We start from the raw sequence: 23,653 nt of genomic DNA on the forward strand, positions 1-23,653 counted from the left end.
TAGGGGCCTAATTTCAGCTTTTAAAATAATTTAATAATTTACTGTATAACCAAAATCAAACCATGTTATACCCTGGGCCTGCTTTTCCCACCGGTAAAACAAGTCTAGATGGGCTCTAAGACCTCTTCTAGTTCTAAAACTTATCTATCACTTTTCTAAGGAGTCTTACAGCTTTGATACTATATTCTAAGGTCCATTATAGAGCATCTACTTCCTATTTGTTCCCTTTCCAATTTTTTTTTTTTTTTACTTCAGCTCTCATGTTAGCTGACATCAGATTTGAACTGAAGATAAGTTGTCAGGTATTTATTAAGCACTTACTATGTGCATTGCATTGTACTAAGACAGATATAAAAACAGAAAAAAAGCTTGCTCTCTGCCTAGGAGAAGCTTACAGCTCAGCAATTCTAACTCTATCCCTGTACCACTGCTATAAAATAATCCAAAAGGACTATTGACAGGAAGTTAGGATTTCACTTTGGAAGGTCTGATAGATAAAGCATTGGACAACTGAGTTCAAATCCTGGCTTTGATACTTTCTGTCTGAGTTTCCACAATTAATAGCAAGTATTTATCAAATACCTACTATTCATCAGCCATCATGCAACTACCTACAGTGTGCCAGCCACTATACTAACTGGGGAGACTAAGAAAAAAGAAGTAAAAATAGTCCCTGCCCTCAAATACCTTACACTCTAAAGAGGTAAATAGTAAGAATGTAAATAATTAATATAAGACATACATAGAGTATGAATAAATGAATAAATAAAAACATATTTCTTAGGCATTTTTCAAATGCAAAGGACCATGATAAACATTAAGGAAACAGTCTCTGATCTCACATTCTAATGGGAAGACAACATATTTAAGAAGATTGCACTGCAAGTCAGAATAGAGAAAGGTAATCTTAGGAGAGCACCAGCAGCCAGAGGTGAGAGGTTAGAGGTAAGAAGCCTCCTGCAGAAGGTTGAATCTGAGCCAAGTCATAAAGGGAAAAAGGAATTCTAAGAAGTGGAGATGAGAATCCAGCAATGCAAGCACAGAGATAGTCTTGAGCTAGGGCATTGAGCATCTTACTGGAAGTAGAGCCAAAAAAAAAAAAAACTGGATCACAATACATGGAGGGTAGTAACATATTATAAGAAGGCTGGAAAAATAGGAAGGGAACCAATGTGAAGAGCTTTAAATGGCAAATGAGGAATATGGATTTTGATGCTAGAAACAATAGGACCTCCACTTTCTCATCTGTGGAATAAAAAGATGGATCTCATGGGTTATTTAACCTGAAATTCATGAACTTTAAGAACCAAGTATTTTGATAATTGTATTTCAATATAATTGGTTTTCTTTGTAGTTCTACATATTTGAATTTATGCATTTAAAAGTCTTATTCTGTGAAAGGTTCCATAGACTTCATCAGATAGTCAAGGAGTTATGTGACGTGCAAAATGACCCTTGGTCTAAATCAGAACTTCTTAAACTTTTTCCATCTACTCCTACTTTCTAACAGAGATATCTTTACACAACCCCAGTATAGGGATATATAAAATAGGTATACACATAAAACATTTACTGATAATAAATCATAACCTTGTGATCCCCACATTCAGTCATATGAACCCCATGTGGGGTTAAGATTCACAGTTTAAAACTTTGGTCTAAATGATCTTTAAGATTCTTTTGAGCTCCATGTTTAGCATCATATGGAACAACAACAGATGATGGGGGAGGAGAAGGAAGGGAAAGACAGCACACTCTTATATCCACTTTAAGGGTCCTGTATACCAATCAATTAATCAGAAAGTATTTATTAAATACATACTATGTTTCAGACACTATGTTAAGCACTGGAGATAAGAAAAAAAGGCAAAAGATGTTCAGCTTTAATGGAGTTCCAGGGTAAGCATGAGAATCCAGTCAGATAGTCTTTTTGTTCTATGAAACATCATCCACAGCACTGAAACACTGAGGAGCTGAGAGGAAGGAGAGAGGAAAGGCTGAAGAAAAATCATTTGGGACCTGTAGGCTCAGTGATTCAGTACAGGTCGGCTATGATTAATAGAATTATTGTTCCAGTCAAAGAATGTGTAATATTTATACAGATCTCACAATTCAAACACTCACTCCTAGACTGTTCTGAGCAAACACTGTGTGAATAAGGTAAATGGGGAAAGGGTTGACCTTGGGCTGGTCTGGGAGGTGGGTAGCTAAAGAAGTCACTCCAAGACCACCTGTGGCTCAATATTAATCCCACCTGACCTGTTGAAAGGAGTTTGACCACAGCTCTCTGCTCCTTTGCTTTGAGTAAGATGGGTGGAAGAAGAGAGAAAGAAATAGGTTTGTCCATATTTTTTGTTTTAATTGTTTTAATGACTGCCTCAATCTGAGGGCCTTGACTTCTCTGCCACCATGACTCCCCCTCAAAATCAAGTTTTCTCTGTGGGATATCTCATGAGACCTGATCATTTCCTCCCAGACCAAATCAGACTATGTCTCCCACTATCCTACTATATCCAGGTCAAATCTAACTAAAAGGATATCAAGAGCAACCTTGGAGCAGGGAAAGAAGGTCATAGCAGAGCTACCTACTGCTAAGATGTAGGTATGTGGAACATGCATTGTAGCCAGTTGCAGCCACACATACATGAGTCGCCTTGTGATGACCAGAGGCAAGGCTTTGTGCTTGATTCTTTGTATGTGTGTCAGCATCACACAATATAATTTTTTAAATTCTATGTATTAGTAAGCCCCTTGAAGGCAATTACCATGTCTTTTGTTCCTTTTTATCTTCTGTATCACCCAGTTCAGAGTTTTGCGCACTAGAGGTACTCAGTATATGTTCACCTTAGAACAGCACATCTTAGACTTAAACTGCCCCATGGTCTTTCTTCCCAATAACATAGTAACCTCCCTACAGAAAATCCAACAGACCACCATTCAGCCTTTGCTGGAGCACTACCACTGCAAAGAGCTCAAAACTCCCCTAAGGCAGCCCCATTCTATGATTGAATAGGTTGATCATCAGAAATTCTTATATACCAAATTGAAATCTGTTTCTGTGAAACTTCCACACATGGGTCCTAGTTGTGGCTACTGAAGCACCACAGAAAGTCTGCTTTCCTCCTTCCCTTGATGAATTCCATCTCAGCTGTCTGAGCTATGGTCTGTATTAAGGGAAACCTAAGCAACCTTATCTCTCCTCATAAAGATACAACATAACAGCTTCCAGCAGGGAGGACAAGAGATAATGAGATATCTCAAATGAGATCATGTATATGAAAGCACCAGAGCTTGGTGTCTGGCACATAGTAGGGCCTTCATAAATCCTTGTTGACTGACATTATGTAAATATAAGCTAGTTTTTCAGGCAGTGTGGCACGGCTGATAGAGCCTGAATTCAAAGTTCTAATACTAGCTGTGTGATCCTGGTGCTCTCCTATTCCTTGGTTCAACCCAGCTTGTGGCTAAAGTCTACTCAGAGAAACTCATCTCCATCACAGGCTGCTGGGGATTTTCCATTTAATCAGACCCTTAGCACTTTCCAAATTTCCTCTACCTGTTAGTAGGCAGAGGACACTTTGAGTTTCATGATGTTTGTTCTTTAATTAATCAAATATTTACTAGGTAAATTCTGATGGCAGAAAGCGTAGAGAATTAAGAAGCCTCTTGATGAAAGTGAAAGAGGAGAGTGTAAAAGCTGGCTTGAAGCTTAACATAAAAATGAAGATCTTGGCAACTGGTTCCATAACTTCCTGGCAAATAGAAGGGGAAGAAATGGAAAAAAGGTCAGATTTTATATTCTTAGGCTCAAAGATCACTGCAGATGGCAACTATAATCATGAAATTAAAAGTTTCTTGGGGTTGCTCTTTGAAAAAAAAGCTGTGGCAAATCTGGACAACATACTAAAAATCAGGGACATCAATCCTTGCTGACAAAGATCCATATGATCTTTCTAGTAACAATGTATGGCTGTGAAAGTTGGACAATGAGGAAAACTGAGTGCTATAGAATCAATACTTTCAAATTGTGGTGCTGGGGAAGATTTTCAAGAGCTCCTTGGATAGTAAGGAGATCAAATCAGTCAATACTTACATGAATTAATTCAGGATATTCACTGGAAAGCTGAAGCTTAAATACTTTGCTCCATAATAAACAGATAGGAGTCATTGTAAAAGACCCTTTTCCAATTGAAAAGATTGAAGGCAATAGGAAAAAGTGATGGCAGAGAATGAGATGGATAGATGGAGTCATGAAAACAATGAAGAGAAACTAGTCAGACTTTTGAGAGATGGTGGAGGATAGAGAAAGATAGACTGTCAGGGTCCATGGTCTATGTGACATAGAGTTGGGTACAACAAAACAAGAATACTAGGCAAACAATTGATGTAGAGGACAGAGGGTTAGACTTGAGAGAAGAAAATCTGAGTTAAAATCTAGTACATTCATTGATGCTGAAGTGAGTAGAACTGAGAGAACACTGCAACAACAAGATTGTGTTCTGATCAAGGCTGATGGAGATGCCTCTTTTCAACACTGAAGTGATTCAGGCCAATTCCAATAGTCTTGTCATGGAGAGAGCCATCTGCATCAAGAAAGAGGACTATAGGGACTGAGTGTGGATCACACCATATTCATCTTTTTTGTCGTTGTTTGCTTGCTTTTTTCTCATTTTCTCCTTTTGATCTCATTTTGCTTGTGTAGCATGATAAAATGTGTATATGTATGTATATATATGTATATGTATGTATAGAAGAATTATACATGTTTGACATATATATATATATATATACTTAGTGTCTGGGGGAAGAGGTGAGGAAAGGAAAGGAGAAAATTTTGGAACAAAGTTTTGCAAGGGTAAATGTTGAAATTATCTTTCCATATATTTTGAAAATAAAAAATTTAATGTCTTACAGAACTTCTCTAAGAAGTTTTGGGTCAGAGAACATGGACAGTATGTGAGAGTTGGAAAATAAATGTGTAGCTTTTTTTCTATTTTGGCTTCAACCAAAGTTAAAAAGTCTTGCCTAAATATTTGGAGGGCTTTGGCCCTTTTACTTCACTTTCCAGCAGGTCAGTGAGCTTAGATGGGAGTAAAAGAGATAACACAGTCTAGATCCAGCCATATTATGCCTAGAAGGGCCAGGTCTCTGATATCCCCAGCATGGGACAAGCATAGTCTGGATAAATGAATCATCACAAATCTTCTTCATAGCCAATGGTTACTTCCTCTTCTACTTACGTCTTTATTAGAGTTTCCAACAAAGTCATAGTCACTGGGTGACTAGACTGGACCACTAGGAGTTTTTCGAACTTGACTTGCCATCCCTGGCTACCTTATATCCACATAAGCCATCTCCCAGGCCTGAAATGCTCTCTCTTTTCATCTCCCCTGGGAGTTCTGTGTGCCAATGAAGTCTCAGATCCAATCCCTAATCCTAGTCCATATTATTCATTACTGACTAGAATCAGGAGATGAAGGTTAGTCCCAGCTCTTCCATATAGTAACAGTATGTCTACAGAGGATAAATTACTTCACTTGTACGAACCTCAATTTCTTTATCTGTAAATTAGAAATGATATCTCTCTATTTTATGGAGTTATTACAGCATAAGATGGAAAGGTAGATGAATTGCTCCACTAGCTGTAAAAGTTCTATACTCATGTAAAGTATTTTCCTAGTACCATCAACAATAACATCAGCATTCTAATGTAGAGGCCTGTTCCTAAAGGGAGATTAAAACTAGGCATGAAAAGCCCAAAAACATAGTAAAAGAGGAGGAAAAGAAGGGAAGCAACTAGAGGAATCCAAATGATGAAGGGATAATCAGGTCCTGAGTCCCTGAGACCTTGCTCAAGACTGAGCTGATACACTAATTTAAGGGAAAAAAAAAAAAAAAAAACGACCTACCTGCTCACCCATTCTTCCAGGCCGACCCGAGTTTCCTGGCTCACCCTGCAATGAAATCAGGAGAAATGTCACCAGGGGATTGGAAAAGGAAGGCCACATTGGTGTCCATAGCTGGACTATGTTCCCCAAGCTCATGTCCATTTCTGATTTCTCCATGAAAAATTCAGATGCAGGGATTGGGAGAACTTTTCAGCCAATCACTCCAAAGCCATATCATGCAAGGGGCTCTATGCTGTGAATGGCTCTATCTTCCAATATTTTGCCATTTTAGCTAACTTTGCTACAGGCTGACATAGAAAGAAGTATTAGACTGTAGAATATTTGCAGAAGGATGAGGAAAAGAATAGATCAGAAGTAAGAGAACCAAGAATTGATTGAGTCTAGGGCTAATAAAGTGACTCAATGGATAAGAGTGCTGGGACTGAAATCAGGAAGATCTGAGTTCAATACTTGCCTTAGACACTTACTAGCTGTGTGACCCTGGACAAGTTACTTAACCCCAATTTGTCTCATTTTGCTCAAATGTAAATTAAGCATAATTACAGCGTCTACCTATCAGAATTGTTGTGAAGATTAAGTGAGAGAATACCTGTAAAGCTTTTAGCAGAATACACGGCACACACTATATAAATGCTTTTTCTCTTCCCAGCAGCTGATGCATCATTTAAGGAGGGCCAAAATTAAGGAGCACTATAAGTTATAGATCGCTGGTTTTAAATTTAGAGCTGAAATGGTCTTTAGACGCTACCTCACCCTACATTTTGTAAATGAAGAAACTGATATCTAGAATAGTTAACTTGCCCAAGATCACACAGACCTCAATACTAGATCTTTTAACTCTATATTCAGTACCCTTTCCATTCTAGAAGTTTCCACATTGAAATGGGTCTCCATGTCTCCTTTGACTTGGCCTATATCCATGATGACTACAACTTATACATATGGCTCCGTGCACAGGCCATGCTAATTCACAGCATGGTCTGATTGACTCCAGAACCCTGGGCATGAACATTCCACAAGGACATCAGAAAAGCCCTCTGGGTCAACTCCAGGAACCACCTATTCCAGGAATATGAACATCAACCACTAGTGGGAGGCCACAACTATCTTCTATGACTCAACCTTCACGGACATCCTGAGAAGAAAACAGGACTTGGGAATTAGGAAACTCAGATTTTAGTTCTAGCTTTAATACTTACCATATGATTCCAAGCAACTTAATTCCCCTGTCTGGACCCCTATTCTTGGACTGAAGATGTTTAAGGTCTTTTCCAACTATGACCTTCTATCAATTTCTCAAAAACCTATAAATTATTTCATTTAAAGCCATTATGAATCGATCATGTCTAAATTTTTCTTTCCTTCTTCATCTTGCATGACTGGCTTCCATAACTTGGATGTAGTGACTGTTACTTTAAGACTCAAAGACATGGAGGAAAAATAAACCTCAACCTCCATATCCACCCCCCACCTCCATTATATCCACAAGGCCAGTGACATGGAAAGAGGCAAACAGAGAGGGGAAGCCACATGGGTTTGTAAAACAACATGTAATATGCTAAAGGCTCATCATTCCTTTTGCCACAGAAACCGAGCCAGGATGCATAAGAAGCAAGGGCTTCTGTGGGGCTGCTGACCACAGTTTGTGCCTGGCAAGGAGCATTCCTGATCTCCCTTAGGATTAAAACTTGATTGAGCCAATTGCATACTCATTCTCAGTATTCCACACAAAATGCATCATTTGCATATCTCTCAATTTTCTCCCAGCAAACCCTTTATCACAGATTCAGAATGTAAGTCCCTCCCCATCCCAGAGTCCCCTCAACATGAAAGGGAGCAAAAAGCAGAGGATTGAGACAGCAAATTACTCATGAGACTTGGTGCTTAACATCAAGAACAGGGAGAACAACTAGACCTGGCTCTGCTCCTTACTAGTAGCTACTTGGGCATCTCTGGATCTCAATCTGAAAAATGGAAATATCCCTGTCTTGTCTACATTGCAAGGTTGTTGTTAGGACTGAATGAAATTAAAGCTGTAAAATAGCTTTGTAGCCAAAGAATTAAAGATATCAGCCTGAGTTATAATCATTACTATAATTTGTTAACATTATTTATATTTATCCCCCAGCATGGGGGCCAATGCTTGGTTTCACAGATAGCTCTGTGCTATTTGATTTCTCCATTCCACCCCCCAGCCTATCCTTATTATCATATGTCCCTATTCTCCAAGTCCCCTTTAGGATTGGTCAGTCATTCCAAAATTCTCATTACCTTGAGGCCATCAGGGCCAGGCCTTCCTGGAAATCCTTTCCTGCCAGGTTGACCCTGAAAAGCAAAGGTGATTTGGAAGGAGGAATAAGATGAAGGAAAGTGATATGATTGAAGCCCATTGGTTACCAGGGAGGCAATAAAGGGAAGGAGAGAATTTGCAACTTGAAATTTATAAAATCGAATATTAAAAATAAATAAAATTAATGTAAAAACACATGCTTAGTAGATAGATTGAAAAAATTAAGTGTCTGTGCTCATGATTCCCTCTACCTTCTGTACCCATCAGTACCTGCTCTGCACCTGACAGGCACAGAATTGCCAGAAAAGAGAGAAACTCAATGGCTTGCCCAGGGTCACAGAGCCACAAGCATTAGTTGGTTAGTTATTTGTCTGAAGGCATGGAGTTAGACCAGATGAGTGCTCAAGGTCTTCTCCAGGACTAGATCTCAAAAGATTGCTGGCTAGGCCAAGGTGAAGATGGGTGAGATTGGCAACAGGGGCACTTTTTCTAGCTTTTTCTTGTCCTCTTACAAACACTGGCCAAGCTTATTCCCAAGGTATTTGCTTTGCCCTTTCCGCCACCCCTAACTTGGACCCACCAAAATCCCGTGCGATAATGTGATGACACTTACCTCTAAGCCAGGGGATCCTGATGGTCCCATTGGCCCCTCATCTCCCTAAGATCACAGGATAGAAAAAGAAAAAGAGATGGAGAGTATAAAGTCAGAGAGCTCTGTCTATTAGCTTCACCCCAACACAATGACACAAACTTTCTGAGGTGAGTTTCCCTCTTTCCTTCCTCAGGGTTACTGAGAAGCCCAATGAGAACAGGCCTGAGAGTACTTGGAGCAACTTTAGAAGAAAAGATGGCATCAATCAATTTATGGATTGAGCTATTGGCTAATAACTAAATTCTGAAGTCAATTAATGGAATTTCAATAAAAAGAAGCCTTTAAACTATCCCGTGGCTCTAGAAAAATAAGGAACCCAGGACTTTTTGTCTCAGGAGGGCATAACTTGGATACCTTTAGATCTCAAAATAAATAATTCAGCCATCTGATAGCACCACTGGCTTCCATGTTATAAATGTCTATTGTAGATTAGATTATCCTACAACCAATCTCAATCTAGAAGGGAGAATTGTAGATCTCAATGGATTGGAAAGAAGAGCAAATTCTCATTAGAAACATCTAGGTGAATCAGTGTGCTAGATTCAAGTTCTACAGGCCAAATCCTTGGGTTGGAAGCTTGTGTGGTTTACCTGGCTATATAACACAGGTCTAATCCTAGACAGTTATCTACAAATGGTGTTTATGGTCGAAAGAGTATGGGGGATTCAATACAATACATCCTTACCAATGGGAAGAGAGAAGAAACATATTAAAACATATAATGCTGAGCAGGCAATTTTACTGGCTAGAACATTATAACAGACATTTATAAAACACTGTATAAGTGCAGGACAGCTAAGTGGTACAATTGACAGAGTGCTGGGCCCAGGGATAGGAAGACTCCTCTTCCCGAGTTCTATTCTGGCCTCAGACACTTTCTAGCTGTGTGACCCTGAGCAGTTCACTTACCCTTGTTTGCCTCAGTTTCCTTATTTGTAAAATAAGCTGGAGAAGGAAATGGCAAACCATTTCAGTATCTTTGCTTAAAAAAACTCAAATGGGGTCATAAAGATTTGGACATTATTGAACAACAATATCAAAATAATTATAAGCTACTGAGCTAAAAGTTGCAGAAGACACAAAAAGATACAAGGTAAAGTCCCTGCCCTCAAAAAAAAAAAAAAAAAAGGGAATGAAGGGAATGTATTTGAGATTACTAACAAGGTTTGAAGAAGGAGAAAAGTGAGATTACTAACAAGGTTTGAAGAAGGAGAAAAGATTTCTAGAAAATGAACTCCAGAGACCTGTTTACAAAACAGATGCTTTAAACAGCTAAACCACCAATACTATTATAAAATGTCAAGATCAGAGAAGAAATCTGCTGTGATAAAAACCTACATTGAGGTTTTCCTTAGGTTTCCAAAAGATTCTGGATAGTACTGAATTTCCTCATGAATATTTGGGAAAAGAAATGAATTTAAAGTCAGAAGACTTAGACTTAACTCTACACTCTACTCCCTACACAGTCCTGAACAAATCATGGAAAGTATTATTTGGAGTAAAAGGACCTGGTTTGGGATTCTGCCTTTGTCTCTTACTGCCTGTGTGATTCTGGGTATGTCATTTTATCAGGCTAGTTTCCATAAATATAAAATGAGAAAACTGGACCAACTAATTTCTAATGTCTCTTAGAGCTTTTCATCTGTGATCTTAATCATTCTAGACTTTAGTTTTCTTATATGCAAAATGAGGGGGCCTCTGAAATCCTTGGATATCTTAGCTATCACTCATCTCCCATTCTCTCCTCACATAGACAAGTTCTGGGTCACCTATTCCATGCCATTCTTCATGCACAAGTATCTAAGAAAACCACAACACAAAATGATAAAGCATTCTCTCCCAGAAAAGACTCTGGTGATTTCTGATCTTGTAAGAGATTTTGAATCAAGTTAGGGAAAGGGGATCTGCAAGGATACAAAAGATTCTGGAGTGTGACAAAGCAAAATAAATGGAAAGAACACCAGATCTTAAGTTATAAGATTTGAGTGAATCCTGCCTGTGGTATTCAAAAGTCTTTTCCTCTTTCTGGGCTTCAGTTTCCCAGAGAGGGCTAGATTCAATTCTGGGATTTTAGATTTAGAGCCAGAAGAGACTTTAGAAGTTATTTAATTCAACTCTTTAATTTTACAGATAAGGACCCTGAGGCTTCAAGAAGTTAAGTAACTTGTCCAACAACACACAGGCAGTAAAAATCAGAGCCAATATTTGGCCCCACATCTTCTGATTCTAAATCAAGGGCTTTTCCCATTCCATAATGCTGCTTCCTGTCAAGATGATCTCTAAGATCCTCTTCACCTCCAAATCATCCAGTCCTTGTGCTTTCTGGAACATCTGTTTAATATTCACAGACCATAATAGCCTATTCTCCAGTAGCCCTCAAGTTGACAATTTCTCATTGGTCTGAAAGTTGACCATGTCTTGATTTTTCTATTCTTTCTCGTTACGATCATAATTTTCTAAACAAATCACATTAGGAGTAGAAAGAGAAGAAATTCTCAGCAGAAAATTGGAAGGTTCCCTAGGAGAGGTGGGGGGATAAGGGAAGAAAATACTGGAATCCATGAACCCTTAGACATAGAATGGACTTCAAAAGTCCTTTGTGATGTTCCTGAAAAGTAGCAATACAACCTCTTCAAAATCTTCAGGGATGGAGACCTCGAGATATTCTGAGACAGTGGTGTTCCCCACAAACCCAACCCACTATTATCCATGTGCCTCCAATATGAATATTGAACCCCAGCCTATTGGACCTCTTCCCCAGTGGCTTCCAGTCACAGGGAGGGAAGGATTCCAACCTCCAAATGCCCACAGCCAAGCACGGCCAAGAGCTCAAGTTCAGAGACATGGAAACATGCCAGGGAGGTGACTCCAGGGAGGGCAGCAGACGGAGCCAGGCTGTCTCACCTCCTGCCCAAGCTGTCCTCTAGGTCCTGGTAAGCCTCGGGCTCCTGGCTTGCCCTGGAGAGAAGAGAAAAGAAAGGGATCTCAGAAGATTGGAGCTTGTATTCCAAGGGACCATTGACACAGACAAGAGACTTCTAGCCTTCTAGCACATGCTACCATGGGATGGTGTCCAACATCAATTCCACCATGGAGAAAACTCTTGGAGGGCCCTCAATGCAAACATCCCAAACCCTGGATCAAGCCAGAATAATCTCAAGCCATTTTCCCCCCATTTGCACATATCCTCTCCTCCCACTTTCTCTACCATCTCCCTCTAAACCAAAGCTTTTGTTGGCTACCAACTCACCTTCGCACCTTCTGGACCATTCTGGCCTGGTGGTCCTATGTCCCCTGGGAATCCCTACATGGAAGAAGAAAGGCATGGATCATGCATGCATTGCTGGCACAGGGAACAAGAAGTAGATGGGGGAGGTAATGCCTACCATAAATCTCAGACACAGTACAAGAGGACACTGAATTCTGGGTCACAAAGACACAACTCCCTCCTCAAAGCTATTCTGAATTTTGTGTCCTGGGAAGGGGATGGGGGAAATGGTGGGACATTTGGAGATGTCCTTGATTTCCTCGAATGAGGATTTGGCTGTTGCATGGCTAATCAGTGCCTGGCTTTCACACACATGAGTTCTACTGATGAATCAATTCCCTTCTCCACAGGAAAGGGAAGGGGAAAACTGAAGAGTGATGACATGCTCATCAGCTTCTGTCTGCAGCTAAGCTAATTCCTGTCCACTCCACCCCACTGGTCAAGGACAACTGAAAAATGCACCCTACTGTCCCATGGAAACAAAGGAGTTGCAGAAGCAGTCTTTTGCATTCTTTGGAGCGCCCCAGTCCCAGCCGAATTCCAGGACGTTGATGAAAGGCTAGCACTTGTCAGTCAGCCTTGGAGAGAAGCTCTTGGGTACTCACAGAGCCTTTTCCTCGGGGACCAATGAAAGGAGATAGGGCCATTGAAAAGTGGCTGATTTTGGCAATCTAAAGATAGTCCTGTTCTGAAGCCAAAGTCAGCATTGTGATGAATTCAATGGACCAGCTAGTGCACTCTGTCTGGATGCTGGGTAGATTATGGGAACAGGTAGAAGATGCTTAGTAAGCCCATAGTGGGGAAGAGGATTGCTCTTTTTGGAACTGTACCTTAAAACAAAACACTATACCCCTCTCCAAGTGCCTCCAAACCCCTTTCTTAATCAGGTATCTCCTGGGGTCATAAAGGTGAAACTGGAAAATATAGGTATCCTAGCACTACAGGAAACATTCTCTTGTTCACAGGATTCCCTAGAGGCATGGAAATGAGAATCTCTGCAATGATTCAGAAGTTGACTAGAGCCAAAACCTTTTGTCTTGTCTTGGACACAGAGAGGCTTCACTGAGAGCCAAGCACAGCAGGCCAGGCTGCTGTTGGGCTCAGTGAGTTCCTGAGGCCAGCCCAACTTCAGCTGGGACCTGACTGGGATTCCTGATTCTGAGAACACCGAGGAAACCATATCTGTTTTTTATTTTAACTTCCTCTTTTTATTTTCTACTGTTCCCTAACTTCCATCATATTAAGATCCCAAGGCTCTAATATAACATTATTAAAAGGAGGGAGGAGGGGCAGCTAGGGGGCACAGTGGATAGAGCACCAGCCCTGAAGTAGGAAGGACCTGAGTTCAAATCTGACCTCAGACACTTAACACTTCTTAGCTGTGTGACCCTGGGCAAGTCACTTAACCCCAATTTTCTCAGCAGGAAAAAAAGAGGGAGGAAAAGCACCATACCATTAGGGCTGTCAAATTGTTTTTGCATCAACAAATTTACCCAGATTATACTGTGTTTATAATTCCAAGGCTCAAGAGATGTTCGAAGAGAAAGGAGTTGGATGTGTTGGGATAGAACTAAAAATTCTATATAATCAGCATCTCTGAGACCAAGTATTCTGTGTACAGGTATACCCTTGATCTGATGGAAAGAAGGGAAGACTAGATCCCTTGGCTATTTTTCTTCAAATTAAAATACTAACCTCCCTGATTCTGGCCATATCCAATGATCTTGTGATGAAGACAGCTATCTGCACTCAGAGAGAGGACTGCGGGACCGAGTGTGGTTCACAACATACTATTTTCACTTTTTTATTGTTATTGCAGTGCACCTGCAAACAATGCTCTGGGGAACTCTGGGAGACTCTTCAACAATTGGCAAAGGTCAAGAGCCCAAGGAGAAAAGGAGTCAGAAGGGGAAAAACAATATTTCACCATCTGGGTGAGCCACATACCTCAGGACCTGGAGGCCCAGGAAACCCAACTGGTCCTTTGTCACCAGCCTTGCCCTGTGGAGCAGAGAAGACAGGGAGGGAAGAAGTGAGTGCCAGGTACACAATCTCCCTAGGAGCCACCATCTCCCAGGCTGAGAGGGGGGAATGTTGAAGGGCAAGAGATTTAAAAACAAATGAAGATTTACTTACTGTAGGACCTGGCTTTCCTCGAGCACCCGGTAACCCTGATATTCCCTGACTCCCCTGCAAATCACAGAGTAGTGTGACATTAGGAGATGGAAGAGAATTTCAGGGAAAATATCTTTTGACCTCAGTGTGTAATAGCAGGTGCACCCATTCAGGAAATAATAGCAGGTTATAGTTACATAGCATTTTGAGGTTGTAGAGGTTGTTATAGCCATCATCAAAAAGAATTTTGTATCCTCAACATTTCACACAATGCTGGGGCTTAGTAAGCTCTTAATAAATCCTTGCTGACTGATCCTCACCACTGTGCCATGAGGTTGGGAGCATGGGTATTATAATTTGATGGGTAAAGAAACTGAGACACAAATGGAGTTATTCATTTAATTCAATTAAACACCGCTGTGTCCTACTGCACACCTTGGTGGGGGGTGAAACGCAACATTTAGATAAGACAGTCTCTTCTTTCATGGAGCTGACAGTCCAGTAGAGTTGCCATTTGGAGAGGCTGAGCACTCTGCCTGCCCTGGATGTTCACTCAGGTAATGACCCATGCCCCAACATACAAATGCTTCTATTCATTCCTGTCTACATAAGTAAAGTTCAAAAGGAGAGCTGGTACTAGACGCAGGCACTCACACGATAGCTCAAGATGGTGACACAAATGCTCTCACCATGATAGTGCCGATGGGAGAGGGGCCAATGTGGCCGTTCTTCAGAAAAGCCAGAGGAATGCAGAAATCGCCTGGGAAGCCAGGTAGATATCAAAGCTGGAAGTCTACTCTTGGCAAAGATTGTCTTGGAGCAATAGTTCAGTTCATTTCCCCAAGACGCTCAATTGATATCCTTTTACTCTGGCTTAAATCCAGCAAGAAAGAGTTTCAAGTTCTCAGAGATCTTGGGATAGTTGGCAGAAAAGTCTGCATGGATAACACAGTTCCCTAAACAGAGCATCCTGGATGATCCAGAGGCCTTGGACGGTCAACAGCACCCTGGATAATCCAGAGGCCTTGGACGGTCAACAGCACCCTGGATAATCCAGAGGCCTTGGACGGTCAACAGCACCCTGGATAATCCAGAGGCCTTGGACGGTCAACAGCACCCTGGATAATCCAGAGGCCTTGGATGGTCAACAGCACCCTGGATAATCCAGAGGCCTTGGACGGTCAACAGCACCCTGGATAATCCAGAGGCCTTGGATGGTCAACAGCACCCTGGATAATCCAGAGGCCTTGGATGGTCAACAGCACCCTGGATAATCCAAAGGCCTTGGATGGTCAACAGCACCCTGGATAATCCAGAGGCCTTGGACGGTCAACAGCACCCTGGATAATCCAGAGGCCTTGGATGGTCAACAGCACCCTGGATAATCCAGAGGCCTTGGACGGTCAACAGCACCCTGGATGATCCAGAGGCCTTGGACGGTCAACAGCACCCTGGATAATCCAGAGGCCTGAAAAGAGCAGGATTGTAACGTCGGCTTTGACACTTGCTAGCCAAGTGACTTTGGGCAATTTATTTTATTTCTCTGAAATGTCGTTTCTTCATTTTTAAGACAGGGATAATAAATCCTATCTTATTTACTTCACAGACTTGTGGTAAGTAACTGAGTAGATTTAGAATTAGAAATCATTTAACACAATTCACTCATTTTACAACCAAGAAAACTGAGGCCCAAAAGGAAAGATGTCCAAGATAAAATGGGCAGCAAATAACAGAGAGATGAAGAGACTATGTGAACTATACACATACATACCACAGACTGTTTTTCATTATACACCATGGAAAATGTTGGGGAGAAATTCGAGAGGTTGAGGAGGAAGAAGGGGTGGCTAATGACTGAGAGGCCCAGACGTGACAGAGAGCCATACCAGACCATATGATCTTGGACAAATCAGCCCTTGACCACTCCACTGTCTCCATCATGGCTAAAGTGCTTGATAGGGATGCCAGGAATATTGTAGCTGGTGGAAATGACATCTCCTGCTTTTGTGCATCTTGCATAAAAAGCATCGCTGCTGTTACCTACAGAGCACTCTGTTTACAACTCATCCCACTGTCCTTTTCTTCCTGAAGGGGGTGATTTACAGACAGGAAGTTACAGCGCCAGAGCTTAGAATTCCACTCTGGGAAATGCCATTGGTTCCCAAGGCCTATTGGGAATTGTGAGGCTGAAAGGCAAACAGCTCAGAGGTTCAAGGCACATTATCTATGAAGGGAAAGAAACTGAGCTGGACACGAGCAGGAGGAAGAGCGGAAATTAGATGCAGTTACCTTATCTCCTTGGAATCCGATATCTCCCGGCACACCAGGCAGCCCTTGATCGCCCTGAATACACATCAGCAGAGTTACAATAGACCCCGACTATGGCAAACTCCCATTCCCCCAATCCTGATCCTAGAGCTGGCCTTCCTTAGGAGACACTAGCAGGCAGGCCCCAGGTCCCACAATCTGGGGTCACGCAAGAGACTCTCTCCAACCCAACCAAAGTGGGCCAGAGCAAACCAGGGCCAAAGAGCTATTGTAGGATTAACACTAAATAGGAATTAAATAAACTTGTAAAGTCCTGTTCCAGTTATATTTGGCCCATTGGCCTGCCTGGGACCACACTCAGCTGGAGAGCTCCTAAAACAGAAATCCCTGACAAAGGATTGTTCAAGTATAGATCATTTCCTAGTCTAATTGTTTCATTAAAGTCAGGCCCAGAGTGGTTGTGATTGGTCCAATGTCACACAGTAAATGGAAGCAGCAAGATTCAAACACAGATCTCCTGTTACAAATTCAATGTCTTTCCACACTTAGAACAAATAAGACCCGTGTGGAGCGGATAAGAATGAAGTCTCACAAGGGCTCAAAAACTTATATATTCTAACAGAGAATGGGATGAGCTAGTAATCACTAATGAGATGTGCCTCAAAGTATTGAGACTGATTTTGTTCAACAAAAATATTTGGACTTGGAATTTGAGAATGGAAAGGGACTTTCAGAAACCACCTAGTCTAACCCCTATCTTCTTCATCCAAAGGCCCCACAGTGCAACCCTATACTTATTCTAACAGTGTTCTTATTGCTAAAACCAAGTCTGGAGCCCTCTTCACAAAGTACTTTTGAAACTGGTTTGTAAGCCAGAAAAAGTAAGTCTCATTACTTTGTAGTTGACTGCAATAAGATCAAGAAGGTGAATGTGCATTTTTGTACATATTTGTGCATATGTGTATGTGTCGATCTGTCGATCAAAAAAAAAAAAAAATTAAGCATCTAAATGCGCCAGGCACTGTATTAAGCACCGGGAATCTAAAAAAAGGCAAGAGAATCCCTGCCCTTAGGGAGCTTACAATCTAATGGCAGAGACGTGCAATGAAATGCCAACAAATATATACCATGCATGCAATAACAGGATCATTAGGAGGTAATTAACAGATGGAAGGGGTTTAGAATTAAGAGGAAGGTGAGGACATACAAAGAAGTGTCATGCTTCTAGTACTAGCCAGAAAATGAGTCTCATTACTTTATTTCTGAGAAGCATAGTGGATAGAGAGCTGACCTCAAAGCTAGGAAGAGCTGGGTTCAAATCCCGTCTCTGATACATATTAGCTGTGTGACCCTGGGCTCTTAACTTCTCACTGCTCTAGACAACTCTTTTAAGACTATACAATGCTAAGGAAGTGCTGACCTTCATTGGGAAAGAGTTTCCTCTTCTGGAACTTCTCAAATACCAGTGAACTCATAGATCTGTCCACTTCCTGTCCCTACCCTACTTTGTATCTTGTTTTATGTACCTTGTTTATAACCCAAATTGATATGAACCAGCTCAGTCCTCCCCTTTATTCACCTAATTTGGATCTTTTTACTATCTGCAGAATTCCTTTCCTTTAAATAACTTAATTTAACAAATGTTTATTTAGCATTTATTGGGTACATGGTATTATGTGAGCCTTGCTCAACCATGATTAGCAACCATTGCAGAAATTCAAGAGAATGGACTGCAAGTTCTGAAGACTTTTCCCAAAGAGAAGCCTCCCAAAAATCTGCCCTCTCACTGGAATAAACTAGTAAATAGACCCCCAGCTATGGGGACTGCTTTCAGTGGGCTTTCACTTAACATAGATATTTAAAGACTCCTCTTTCTTTCTCTCTCGTTCTGTCTCTGTCTCTCTGTCTCTCTTTCTCTCTGTGTCCCCCTCTCTCTATTCTTCTCTCTTTCTCCCTCCTCTGTTTTCCTGTCTCTCTATCTCTCCCTCCTTCCCTTTCTCCTTTCTCGCTCCATCTCCATCTCTGTCTCTTTGTCTCTCCTCTCTCCTGTCTGTCTGTCTGTCAGTCTGTTTTTCTATATGTCTCTAGCAACTACACTGGGCTAGGGATTTGGGAGTGGGGATCACAAAGAAGATAAATCTGCGTTAGCTCTGTGGGCTGCTAAAGGGTCTGGAAACTTTTGCTATCTACCTGGGTGCTAGGTAGATGGAGGACAAGCACCCTGTATCCTCAGACAGTTCAGATGAAAGGAATCTTCATCAGAGAAGGAACCTAAGAGAAACAGAGTGTGCTCTGAAGCCCTGAGAAAGCTTTGATAAAAACCTTTGGGATAGCTTCCAGGGTGCTGATCATTCAGTCATTACCACTCATCTCGTTTTATCCCATGTTGGAAGCAGTTAGTGACTCTGTGGATAGAGCATTGGGCTTGGAATCAGAAGACTACTTCAGATTCCGCAGCCATTTAACCTCTGTTTGCCTCAGGTTCTTTAACTGTAAAATGGGGATAACATTAGCACCAGTCTCACAAGGTTGCTGGAAGGATCAAATATTTATTTTATTTATTATTTGACATAGGAGGCTCCATATAAATGCGTAAATCTTTTGTTCCATTTTCCCTTCCTTATTGTCAGGGAAGGAGGGTGACCCTGGACAATTATCTGCCTCAGTTTCCTCATCTACAAAATGAGCTGGAGAAAGAAATGGCAAAGCACTCTAATGTCTTTGCTAAGAAATCCCAAACGGGGTCATGAAGAATCAGACATGACTGAAAAAACTGAGTAATAACAACAAAGATCTGTTTTACAGTTGAGGAAATGGAAGCCAGAGGGATCTGGTAATTTGTCTGAGGTCATATTAATAAGTGGTAGGGTCAAAATTTGAACCCAGCTCCTCCACTTTCCAGTGCATAATATTGTCTCCAAGATGGGCAGATCTTTGAAGAACTTTAGAGCCAAAAAGAATTTAGATCTAATTTTGATCTAATTCAATCTCATTTTTCTCCTCCCTATTCTCCAATGTGGAAACAGGCCGAGAGATGCAAAGGAAACATGGTGAGATAATAATGGAGCCAGGCCTAGAGCACACAGGTAGGAGAGTATTTTTCCCATTACTCAGGCAACTTCCTCTCATCAGTTACCATGCTGGGCTGTAATGCAATGATCCCCTTGGGGCCTCCTGAGATGTGATGCAGTCTGCCCCTGATGGCCCCAGACTTTGTGCTATTTAAGTCAGTGTTCGCCTTTTAGAATTGTTATCTCCCCCTTCAATGACCATTGCGCCTGGGGTCACTTCCTGCCTGCTCTCAGGACATATGACTCCAGTAGCACCTCCATAGTAGAGTGGAAAGAAACCAGTCCTGGCTCAAGATTCTGACTCAGGCTTCTCATCTATAAAATAGGGGTCCTCTCGAGTCCTTTCCAGCTATATATTCCATTGTCGGGAGGCAGTCAGGTCAGGTAACTGGAAGGTCAAGGTACCTCTGGTAGTATGTACTTGACTTCATTCCAAAGCCAATGAAGTGTACCTGTCTCTAGCCAGGGGTTCTCACCTTGGACCCCTCTGACCATCTTGTGAAGCACATGAATCCCTACTTGGAACAATGCTTTTAAATGCATTCCAAAATTTACATAGGATTACAAAGAAAACCAAAAATTAACAGAAACAAAGGATGTTTTTGGTTGTGGTTTTTCCCCTTCTGTTGTTATTCCCCTGAAATAGAATCATAGACTCCTAGGAATCTGGAGATACCAAGTAAAGAATCACTACCTCTCCTCCTAATTCTCTATTATGAATTTTCTGGATGAATACTAGAAATGGGCCAAAGAAAAGGAAATCAGGTCTGTGTTAAAGGCCTGAGGGGCTCTCTTGGCTGGAAAGTGAATGACTTCATTCATGAACATTGTGACATCCAGCCTGGCGGCTCAAAGACATTAAAAAAATTTCCCCCCAGTTCTTTCATATAGGTGAGGTCTCTGGAAAATGACCTCCATGTGGTATTTTGATACCTGACCTAAAAGAACCTCCCTCAGGCCTAGCCCTTCTCTCAAAAAACCCTCCTTTCTCACATTTGTCCATTCCAAAAGGTTGGCTTGGCCTGAAATTCAGATAACCAAGATTGCACTGGACAAAGGGGATTTGGGAAAACAAATTCCTGTGGTGTTCTAGTTCCTGGAGGGTGTCTCATGCAGGCCAGGCATTCTTAGGCTTCTCAGGAGGTTGAGTTTTGGTCCCCTATGAGCCCAGAGAATCAAATAAAGTTTGGGGCAACTGCATAGGGGTGACAGAGTTAGTGCCAAATTACTAAGGACATGACCCTATAGAAGAACTCAGCTACTGATAAAGGAGCCAGGCTTTTAAAAAATGGTTTTTCCAATTTGGAAAATCCTATGTAGATTCCCATGTTCTGGTAGCCAAGGAGCCCTTTTTAGTCCAAATATGAAATGGGCTAAGAAAAAAAATTATTAAAACTACCCAAGGAATCAGGAAAATAGATTTGGAGAGTTGTTCAATTCAAACGAGAATCTTTGTTCCAGTGCTCAGCTCCAAGCCAGGAGGCAGAAAAAGCCAAGTGGTTGTAAGTAGGAACCTATCCAATGTAGGTCATGGAAAACCTGGGCTTCTGTATATGAGTGGTCACTGGGATAAAACAGAACAGTTTCTTTCATCAGGAAAAAAACTAGAGACCTCTAGCAGGTTTTGCCTTGTGGTGAGAACCTGAGTATATCCGAATCACAGAAGAAACACAGAAGATCATAGAACTAGAGATGAAAAGAACCTTGAAGAGGCTCATATAATTCTCCCATTTTACAGAGGAGGAAACTGAGGCCAAGGGAGATTCAATGATTTGCCCAAGATGGGATTTGAACTCAGAACTCAGGTCTTCTTTCTTTAGACCAGGATTTATTAACCTGGAGTTTGTAAATTTTTAAAAAATATTAACAACTGTCTTTCAATTTGACTTTCTTTCTTTCAACTGTCTTTCAATTATTTTCTTTGTAATCCTGTGTAATTTTTACCAGATTGCCAAAGGGGCCCACAGCATAAAAAGGGTTAAAATCATTCATTTCTACTCCAAAATGTTCTAAAGTCACTGTACCAAGCTGCTTTCTTTTCTTTTGTTTTCTTTTCTTTCTTTCTTTCTTTCTTTTTTTTTAGATATTTCAGAAAAGTAAAAACCAGAGGGGAAAATGGAAAAATTCATAAGAGAGAAACTTGGGGGTTGTCTTCTCCCCCAAAAAAATCACAAGAAAAAATATTTGCACAATTTTAAAAAACATTTTCTCCTGGGTTTTCACATTTCTAAATGAACCACACTCAAGAATGTGAGTTGCAGACCATGTTATACATTATAAGGTTTCCTGTTCTTGAATTAACAATGTGCCTTCAGTTCTGTAAAGGGCTACCTTCTTCCATTGCTGCCCATGACCCAGTTCCAACAGGGAGAAGGCTGGGGGATGCCTCGGTTCTAGGAGGAGAGTGAAGGAGAAGAATAAAGTCCAGAGGGCACACAGCAGCAGGGAGGGTAAGGAAGCTTCCAGGAGATATATGGAGGAGTAGTTTACATGCAGAATAAAATACAGTGCAATAAGGGAGTATTCAGATCACCTTATCACCTTTCAGTCCGTGCTCTCCGATGTTTCCCATAAGCCCCTGCAAGACAGAAATCCTGTCTAAGTGCCAAGCTCTGGAAAGAGGTTCCTAAGACATTTTAGAGTTGAAAAGGGTTTCATGAATCATCTAGTCTCACGCCCTCATTTTACAAGCCCTGGAGAAGTCAGATGATTTCTCCGAGGATACAGCATCAGTCAGGGACGGAGTTGGAATAAGAACCCAATGTCTTCATTCTGTTATTTCCACTATATCACTGAGTATCCCAGCAAGAATCAGATGGCTCAAAGGCCGACTAGTCCAGCTCCTTCTCTGGCTGATGAGGACATTGGCCCCCAGGATGCTTAAGTGACAAAACAGGTAGTAAGGTAGGACACCCAGGTCCTCCGATTCCAGAGAGAGCTCTTCCCACCATATCACAAGGCTGCCATCTGTCTGGTTCATGAAGCTATTCCAGCAATTCCCACCATCTCTCTGAACCTATCACAATAGGCTAAAAAACCAGAGAAGAAACAACCTCAGGACTATAACATCCCTTAAAGGGCAAGTCTGTTTGCAAACTCATCTCCCTGGGTTCCCTGATTAATTTTGTTTCTCCACTGCCACCCCCTCTTCAATGTGAGTGACATCTTGAAACTTATAGCACTAAGGGCCGGACATGTCATGTCCTGCTACAGGAAACAGCAAATTCAGTGGCTCACTTACCTTCATTCCCTTGGGTCCTGGGTAGCCAATTGGACCAATAGCTCCCATGTCACCCTAGGACGAAAGGAAATAAAAATAAACTTGAGGTCTTAAGGAAACAGCAAAAGTCTCACAGTCAAAGTTTTGTAAAAGACCTTACTTGCCAGGATCCAGACTAGTTTATTAACCCACACCAATCCAGAGCTTTCTCAGAATTAGAGACCTTCAAGAAACACAGCCCAAAGAACAGTGTTCCTTATTCAGCCTGAGATTCCTCTGGGCCCTCATCAAAATTTGTCTGCATCCTGATTCCCCCTCTCTTCCTGCCCTAAAGAGAATTTCTTTACTGTTGTGTTTCCAGACCCCTTAAGACTAGGAAAGTCAAACAGGTAGGGAATGTAATAGAAAGAGCACTGAGTTTGGATTCAGGCACCTGGCTTTAAATTTCTGACCCTGCATTTATTACCATTTATTGTTGTGTGATGTTAAAATCCCTTTTCCTTTCTGGGCTTAGGTTTCCTCATCTGTTAGATTGGATTATTCCTTCCAGTTCTGCATCCTATGCAACTTTCTGTGAGTCAGGATCTTTAAAAAGCTCTTCCCAAAAGCCTTATGATCACAAAAGGACAAGAGGGCAGATTATGAGGACTCAACTACCCCAATCAAATTCTTTATAGTTTCCCCTTCTACCAAAAGGAGATAGGTGGCCTTCCTTCCTCGACTATGGCAAGGGAAAGTAAATAAAAGGAACTTGGCCAGCTCTTTGCCAATACCAAGTGGAAAACTGGAGCAGAAGTCATTTGAAAGGAGTAATGGATTCACCAGATCCCTCAGGCTTGGAAATATACACTCAAGTTCTT

General features: G+C 41.4%; 1 protein-coding gene across 3 annotated transcripts in view; it reads right to left on the minus strand.

The window, feature by feature from the left end:
• Window positions 1–23,653, minus strand: part of COL27A1 (collagen type XXVII alpha 1 chain) — a 234,859-nt gene that overhangs the window by 95,039 nt on the left and 116,167 nt on the right. For all 3 annotated transcript variants that reach the window (XM_074293625.1, XM_074293624.1, XM_074293623.1), the window contains exons 15-24: window positions 22,815–22,868; window positions 22,107–22,151; window positions 16,524–16,577; window positions 14,256–14,309; window positions 14,067–14,120; window positions 12,102–12,155; window positions 11,756–11,809; window positions 8,813–8,857; window positions 8,181–8,234; window positions 5,910–5,954 (exon numbers count right to left, since the gene is read on the minus strand). In XM_074293625.1, the coding sequence (XP_074149726.1) occupies window positions 5,910–5,954; window positions 8,181–8,234; window positions 8,813–8,857; window positions 11,756–11,809; window positions 12,102–12,155; window positions 14,067–14,120; window positions 14,256–14,309; window positions 16,524–16,577; window positions 22,107–22,151; window positions 22,815–22,868 (513 nt within the window). The remainder of the gene's footprint in view (window positions 1–5,909; window positions 5,955–8,180; window positions 8,235–8,812; window positions 8,858–11,755; window positions 11,810–12,101; window positions 12,156–14,066; window positions 14,121–14,255; window positions 14,310–16,523; window positions 16,578–22,106; window positions 22,152–22,814; window positions 22,869–23,653) is intronic.

Source organism: Sminthopsis crassicaudata, chromosome 2 (genome assembly GCF_048593235.1).
Source record: "Sminthopsis crassicaudata isolate SCR6 chromosome 2, ASM4859323v1, whole genome shotgun sequence".
NCBI lineage: Eukaryota > Metazoa > Chordata > Mammalia > Dasyuromorphia > Dasyuridae > Sminthopsis > Sminthopsis crassicaudata.